The sequence below is a fragment of the Plasmodium inui genome (genome assembly GCF_000524495.1).
Source record: "Plasmodium inui San Antonio 1 unplaced genomic scaffold supercont1.12, whole genome shotgun sequence".
NCBI classification, from domain to species: Eukaryota; Apicomplexa; class Aconoidasida; order Haemosporida; family Plasmodiidae; genus Plasmodium; species Plasmodium inui.
Window position 1 is genome coordinate 465704 of NW_008481846.1, and position 8223 is coordinate 473926.

At 44.1% G+C, this 8223-nt stretch overlaps 2 protein-coding genes across 2 annotated transcripts; one reads left to right on the forward strand and one right to left on the reverse strand.

Moving 5' to 3' along the window:
• Positions 1–780: 780 nt before the first annotated feature.
• On the forward strand, positions 781–2299 carry C922_03146 (DnaJ like subfamily A member 2; the record flags this gene model as incomplete). The annotated part of the gene is made up of 2 exons (XM_008818738.1): positions 781–861; positions 1100–2299. 2 exons carry the CDS (start codon positions 781–783, stop codon positions 2297–2299), a joined length of 1281 nt encoding a protein of 426 aa, XP_008816960.1.
• Positions 2300–4135: 1836 nt separating this feature from the next.
• C922_03147 (hypothetical protein) lies at positions 4136–6220 on the reverse strand (the record flags this gene model as incomplete). The annotated part of the gene is made up of 1 exon (XM_008818739.1): positions 4136–6220. The coding sequence occupies one exon, from the start codon at positions 6218–6220 to the stop codon at positions 4136–4138; it is 2085 nt and encodes a 694-aa protein (XP_008816961.1).
• Positions 6221–8223: the final 2003 nt, after the last annotated feature.

Genomic DNA, 8223 nt, shown 5'->3' on the forward strand with positions numbered 1-8223 from the left:
TTAGCATTTTTACGCATACGTAACACGTTGATATATATATTATATATATACATGCTTATTCTTAGCAGGGATATCCCCCCCACATGCGTACATAATACGTTCATAATACATACATACATGATACATACATAAGCTTACATACATTTCGTGCTACATGAGTTACATGCTTATTTGTACACGAACACAAACGTGAACACGTACCATTTGAGCAAAGCCAAATTAAAAAAAAAGGAGAAAAAAACGCGCGACCAGAAAGAAACACTTAAAAGAAAGGAAGAAGAGGAAGAAAAACGTACATCGATCATCCATCCTACGAAAAAAAAAATTGCGTTAACATTTTCTCCTAAAAAACACAGCCATACGAATTCCGTGGCATATAACTCAAAGAGTTATCATTTGTAGAGTTTCCAAAAGCTGATAATTTTACAAAAAGTACAGTTCTTCACATTCCTTACATTTAAGAAAGTGGAAAATGTTTTTCTCTTCTGGTTTCCCCTTTGATTCTATGGGCGGGCAACAGACCCGTAGGAAAAGAGAAGTAAGCAGGAGCGGAGTGAGCGGCAGAGAGAGGAGATATGCGAAGGCGCCCAGCGGGGGAAATTCACCCACTGAGATTTGCATACATATAGAAGGACGCCTTTGTAACATACTTGGAAAAGTGCTTCCTTTTACTAAGTTACCCACCCCTCCCCCTATTCAAGCATGTACATACACGTACATACATGTAATCTTGTCCTGCGGGACTGCATCCCGCGTGAACAAGTTTCGTTAACACGTCCCATGCTGCGTCCGTACATAGATGGAAACGCCGCACTGTGTGACGCGCTCCTCCTTAAGGCTGTGCATGTGGAAAAGTCAAACGTGGCTATACGAAACACCGAGCCGCTACATTGCCGCTCCCCCGCTTTGTTCTTTTCCACATTTTCCAACGTGCCCCCTTTTTTGCGGCGCACGAGTGGAAAACACCGCACTGCACTCGAACGGATGAGTAGCTAGCTAAAAAAAAAAAATAAAAAAATAAAATAAATAAAACGCCTGAACAGTTCATACAAATTTGTTTTTTTTCCTTTTTTTTTTTCATTTTCGCCCATCCCCTCAGGTGAACAATTCAAAATATTACGAAGCTTTGAATTTAAAGAAAAACTGCACCACAGATGAAGTAAAAAAAGCTTACAGAAAATTAGCTATAATACATCACCCAGATAAGGGAGGAGACCCAGAGAAATTTAAAGAGATCTCGAGAGCATACGAAGTTCTGTCTGATGAGGAAAAAAGGAAATTGTACGACGAGTACGGAGAGGAAGGCCTGGAAAATGGAGAACAGCCAACCGAGCCGACGGACCTGTTTGACTTCATACTGAATGCAGGAAAGGGAAAGAAAAAGAGAGGAGAAGATATTGTAAGCGAAGTTAAGGTAACTCTGGAGCAGCTATACAGCGGCGCGACAAAAAAATTAGCCATAAGTAAAGATGTTTTATGTGCCAATTGTGAAGGTCATGGAGGACCAAAGGATGCCAAAGTGGACTGCAAGCAATGCAACGGAAGAGGAACAAAGACGTATATGAGGTATCACTCCAGTGTATTACATCAGACTGAAGTGACCTGCAATGGGTGTAGAGGAAAGGGAAAAATATTTAACGAAAAGGATAAGTGTGCAAACTGTAAAGGAGGATGTGTTTTAAAGACAAGAAAAATTATCGAAGTGTATATTCCAAAGGGAGCACCAAATAAACATAAAATTGTATTCAATGGAGAAGCAGATGAAAAACCAAATGTCATTACAGGAAATCTTGTCGTCATACTGAATGAGAAGCCACATCAGCTATTTAGGAGAGAGGGGGTCGATTTGTTTATCTCACATAAGATTTCCCTGTACGAATCGCTAACCGGTTTTGTTGCAGAAATTATGCACTTGGATGAAAGGAAAATTTTAGTGGACTGTACAAACTCTGGATTTGTCAGACATGGAGACATAAGAGAAATCGCGGAAGAGGGAATGCCAACGTATAAGGATCCATTTAAGAAGGGCAACCTGTACATCACCTTCGAGGTGGAGTACCCCATGGATTTAATCATAACAAATGAGAAGAAAGAAGTTTTGAAAATTCTAAAGAAGCAGAATGAAATTGAGAAGAAGTACGATTTGGAAAAAAGCGAATGTGAAGTTGTTACATGCCAGCCAGTCGACAAAGAATATCTCAAACAGAGACTCACAAAACAGCAGCAGCAGGATGCCTACGAGGACGAAGATCATCAGCCCGAGATGGAGGGTCAGAGAGTGGCCTGCGCGCAGCAGTGAGAGGGGTTCCCCGGGTGGAGCGGCGTTCCCCAGGTGAAGCGGCCTTTCCTCCTATGGAGGAGCCATCCCCAAAGCGGCGCTATCACCGCAAACTGCATGGAACCCTTCGCCCCAAGAGGGATACAAAATAACACTGACACAATTTATAAAACGGAGAAAAAAAAAAGACAAGTGGTCCAGCAGGACGAATCGAACGAATGAGGCAAAAGAAATGGAGTGACACTTTACACGGCATTCTCGCGCAGAATTTTCGCGCGGCATTCTCACACGGCACTCTCATGCGGCACTCTCACGCGGCACTTTCGCGCGCCATTTAGTAATCCCCAGAAAAGGAAAAGCAGAGGCCATCAGCGCATGGAGAAAGATGCCCAATTTTAACTAAGACAGTTTTACGTGCCAAAAGTGAGAATTGAGAAGGGAAAACCAATGCTCACTTCGTCACGTTGCGCCCCTTTTCTCGTTAACCATGGGAAGGACTCCGCTTCGCCATGCAGAAAAAAAGCGGCATAACCCTATTTTAAATGCAGCGTGTGTTCGAGATTCCTTCCCCGTGGTTAGAGCTCTGAGTAAGGACGCGCAGTTGTAACGAAAGTAGGCTCGCTTTTTTCCCCCTGCCCAATTTTTGGCGTCAGGCATGTTTGTGCCGTTGTATGTTCATTCTCAAGCACGTAAGCATGAATTCTTGTACCTAGGCAGATATATGGGCGCGCACGTGGACATGTAAAACCAAGAAAGAGTTGCACCCACAGAGGAGCAGCAGAAGCGGCAGAGACAACTACCAGACGGATCAAGCGATTCGATCGAAGGGAGCAGCGAGTGTGTGCCCGAGGTACAAACAGTTACATATTCATCACATATTTTCTTTTTTTTGGTTTTTTGCATAGCTTGGTTTAACTTTTGTGGCTGGAAGGCTAAATTAAATTAAATGAATTTTTTTTTTCATTTTTTCCTCCTAATTGTTTATCTGACCCCACGCATGCCGGGCAGGCGGGACGCCCAGCACAATGCGCATGTATTCACATGCACGCGTGTGTCCATGTTACCATGTATGCTATATGCATGTGTGCACGCCACGCACGTATATATATAAAACAACGCTTTCCTCATTTTCGCCTTCTTTATAATCACACATATATAGAAGTATATTTTGCTCAACTTTTAAACCATCCACCTATCATCTAATTAGCAGTGAAATGAAAAGGGAAGCGGCGGGGTGAAGCAGTGCCGGCGAGATGGAGAAGCTCTATCCGTGCTGTTGCCCCAAGGCGTCCTCTGTATACGATATGGCTGCACCCAACATGAGCGAATGGCAGCTTCGCCCCCGTCACAATTTTGTGCATGTTTGTCTTATTGGGGCGGTCCCTTTCCCCGTTACGTTAATTTTAGGCTGGTCATTCTTAAGGGTGATGGCAGAAGCTACCTATCCACCGCTGAGCAGTCCCCGTAACGTGAATGATACGATGGTATGCTGAGTGGAGCGGCAGATTATCATATATTTGCCCCTTCCTCCAATAAGAACATCGAACTAGTCCATTTGGAAAAAGGGAGAGAATCACATCATTGAGGTGACGTCAACCAGGTATTTCCATTTGGTAAATCTTTCCAAGAGGGGGGGGGAAAAAAAAGAAGATGCATTAGGATGGTAAGCTATTTCAGAAACTTCTTTACGCGGTGGGATATTTTGCCGGGCGAGGAGGCCCGGGCCCCCAAGGACGGCCCCATCTCGTTGGTGAGAAGCTCCTTAACAGATGCGAAGGGTAATACACATGGTATGGTTCTTCCCCTTTTGCTGGGATGGCCTCTTTCCTGGGATTCCCCTCCGATGGGGTAATATTCCTACGGTTCGTCCTCTTCGACGTCCCCTTCGGCCTCCCCCGTTTGGGGATTCTTCTTCTTTTTCTTTTTCTTCTTCTGGGGGGCCTTCTTCTTCTGCTCCTGCACGAAGTTGGCACCCGGAGGTTTCTGGTTGCCCGGTTTCTGTGTCGGCTTCTTGGCATTCATAAAACCATTTAGAGTTAAGCTTGCAATGGCAGACGTTCCAGGAGCACGGTAAACGCCAGTTTTCTTCGAATCGATACCTAGCTGCTTATGTATATAAATCTGCTGACTCGAGTTTTCCATGAAGACACCCAAAGATGCATCTGATTCGGAGAAGGGAATCTTGTTAAAAGGAAGAATAATGACCTGGTATAATTCTTCAAAATTGATTCTACTAACGATGAATCCATCGTGAGTAAAGATTTTCAGATGATTATCCACTCGGAGTCTTGGGTGGGTAGTTGCTGTCACGAAATGCTTCCCATCATTAAAAAATTCACAAATGACTGCACAAGATGCTTTCGTTCTGGTAACTTCCTTCTTCGTGGAAGTATTCCATAAGGTGATATCTCCACTTAGGTTTCCAAACCCACCAGTTAGAAGCAACTTCTCTGAACAATTCAATTTTAAGGTGTTAAATTTATGCCTGCCAAAAGAATGAGCTATATTGGCAGATTTATCGTAAAGAACAATCTCCGCCGGGATGTCTCCTTTGCAGACATAAAACTTGTTTTGATTATAGGACCAGATGCAATCATAGATTTGCCCTCGATCTGTCATTATATTCACCTCTGTAAACTTATCCGTGTCGATAAAAAATAAGTTGCTCAATCCGTAGTAATACTGCTTCTCTTTATCCACCTGTGTGTGTACATTTAGCAGCACTGCACTGGCATTTTTATTCCACTTGAGCTTCATCTCATCTGAGTTGAAAAAGGTCTTCGTATAAACATGGTTCTTCCAATCGGAAGAGTTAAAAATCTTAAAAACGGATGGCTGACCTTTACCCCCTCTTTCGTACGTGGCGAGGAGCACTCCCTTTTTATTACTTTGCTCAGGGGACACATCAAAAAATTCGAGATTCTCCAGGGAGAGTCTACTTACGTACGATGTGAAGTTATTTTCCCTGTACACATAAATGTCATTATTGATTCGGATGGCACAGATGGATTCGCTTTGGCTCCACTTGTAGAAGGGCCACATCTTGCTGCTATAACTTTTGAGCGTGTCCACACGCACGGGCAGTTCGTCGAGGTTATCCCGTTGGCCGCTTCCTCCGTAACCATGGTGGCTGTCCTCCTCTGTTTTGTCACCCTGGCCCGACGTTTTCGTTCCTCCTTTGGGGATTCCTTTCGGAGTTGTGCTGGACTTTTCTTCTTTCGGGGCTTCTCCATCATCCGCGCGTTGGTTCCCCTTGCCGACGCGATCACCATTTTTGTCCTTCTTATTAGGTTGATTGGGCTGATTGCTCTGATTAGTCTGCTTGTTCTGCTTATTCCTGTTCTTCTTTTTTGCAGCCGCCTGACCAATCCTATATAGGAACAAATTGTGCGGTGACACCTGCGGCTTGTACTGGCAGTACAGCACAAGGTGGCTATCCTTGGGGCTGCTGTTGATTGCCTTTATGGGCGTCTTCGCCCTGATCTGAAAGGGTGGTCTATTGGTCCCCCCCTGTAGGTCTATCACTTCTGCCACGTTTAAGTCGGCCTTCCTCACAAGGATTATTTTTTTATAATCATTTGTGCAAGTGGCTAGCTCTACATCATCGAACTCTTTGTAGATGCGAATGCCCCGATTGACGACAAAATCGTTGTTGAATTTTTTTCCCGTTTTTTTTCCTTCTGTTCGGGGTACCGTTCCATTGCTTCTGATGGTTTCCTTCACATCTGCGCATTCGCGCTTGGCCGTTTCGCCAATGACACATTCGCGATTTCCACTTTGGCTGAAGGCCCCAACATCCTCTTCGCTCCGTTTGATCTCCTTTTCTATATCGTTAATTATGCAGCTACTAAAACTAACGTCATACTCATAAACCGTTGCTTTGTTTTTGCTCACCGCGAGGAAGAATAGGTTGTTTCTGTGGCTTGCCTCTGTCGACATCATTGTTGCGGCGATGTATAATAGTCATTCAGGGCGGCTCCTCCGGCTCTGCTACGCCCCACGTCTTCGCTATACACGTCTCACCGCGGGTGTGAAGAAATCCAATGGAGGGTTCCGCTCGCCTACTTGATTTGCTCGCGGTGTCCCCTCCAGTTGGCTATTAGGGGCTTGTTTAGCGGCTCTTTAGTGGCCTCTCATCGACCTCTTATCATCATGTTAGCGTCCTACCTGTGACCTTCCACTGGGCTGCGCAACTGGTTCAGTGGCGATAACGCATCCCAGGCATGTTCGTAGCCCCGTCCCGCTTTTATCTCCGTTAAAGGATGATAAACTTCCAATACCGTGCTTGCAATTTTGGAAGAAGGGGGACTGCCACCGAGCCACAAAAATAATAAAAAAAAAAAAAATTAACAAGGGAAGAAGATTAGAAGTTAAGGAGGTAGCAAGTTGTGCATTATTTTTTATTTTTTTATTTATTTTTTTTTTTTTCCTGATATGCCTCACACCACCACCACGTACGTATTTTCCCTTTTAAGGCAGCTAACCAATGGTGCGTTTGACATGCCTTTCCTGTGAGATGCAATATGACTCGCTTCTTTTTTTTTCTTCAAACGAAATGATCCTTTATGAGGGTGGATGATTCCCCCCAACAGGTACCCATACGCAAGTGAGGGAAAACACGCTAGTCCACGTTGCAGTATATATACCTCTGCATATAAATGCTAATCAGTGCACATAACCATAGGATAAACGCAACCCCTCACGTTGTTCTCCTCGACATCCCATTCGCTATTTATTTACACACCATTATTACTTCTTTTTTTTTTTTCTTTTTTTTTCTTTTACGCTGAGGGGTTAATTACCGCTCTGAGAAGAGGACTCAAAAGTTATATCCGCTCAGGGCAGATAAAAGTACAGTAAGGCATCATCCCATCGGTATGCATACAGAAGAAGGGTAGTTTTTACGAATGGCCTGATGACTTTTTCGACTGGATTGGTTTATTCTAGGTTAGCTGTGCCAACCCGGGCTGTCCACATTTCGGTTCTTATAAAATACAATTCGTTGCTCCAGGAAGGTGTGCTCCGACGAAGGGGCTCCCCCACGAAGGGGTACCGCCCGTGTGTATGTCCTAGCTGAGGTGGTAGAATGTAAGGCATTTACTAAAGTGACCTTTTTATTTGTTCCCATTGTCGGAGGGTTCATTTATGCAGTGACCATCTTGTGGGGTGGGGGCAAAGATTGATATGCGCGACGTGGCCTAATAAGCCCAACTATCATCTGCAGTCTCCCCGGATTAGTATCATCCCAATGTATGTGGATAATTAGGAGATGGCGCACTTTGGGGTTGGATCCTACCACGTGGTAGGACGTCACTGTAGAGAAGCGAGGGTGGGGACGCAAAAAAGAAGGGAACTCCCACTTCTCAGTTTATTACTGTCATACCTCCATCACAGAACAGCCTTCCATTTGACGACTGAGCGAGTTGGTCTTATCACTTCCAAAAATAAAAGAAAAAAAAAAAAAAAAAAACTCACAATTTACAAATGTGTTCCAACCTCAAATGGTGTCTTTTTTTTTTTCAGGTCGGCTAAGATAACCATTGAGTTCATTTATTTTATTTTTTTTTTCTTCTTTCCATGCGATTGTAAGCTGTGCAGTTGGTGTCATCTTTTACGTTTTTTTTTTTTATAACCCCGATTTGCTTTCGTTCCAACTTTGTCTGTTTGGGGCGAGCCAGATAGAGCCCATGGCCAAAGCGGCGTAAAGCGGAGAATTGGTTCCAGTGGGGGTTCTCTTCTGAGCTGAGCGGCTCTCCGCAGGCTGTGTGTTCCCAAGGAGGGATCTTCCCATCTTTTCTCCACTTTTTTTGTCACTTTTTTGGTCACTTTTTTTTCTCCATTTTTTGGTAACTTTTTTTTTCTCCCAATTTTGTCTTTTTCTTTTCTTCTATTCTCAAACCACGAACTTTGTGGCCCACAAACGTCTCCCTCGTGCAAGAAAAAAA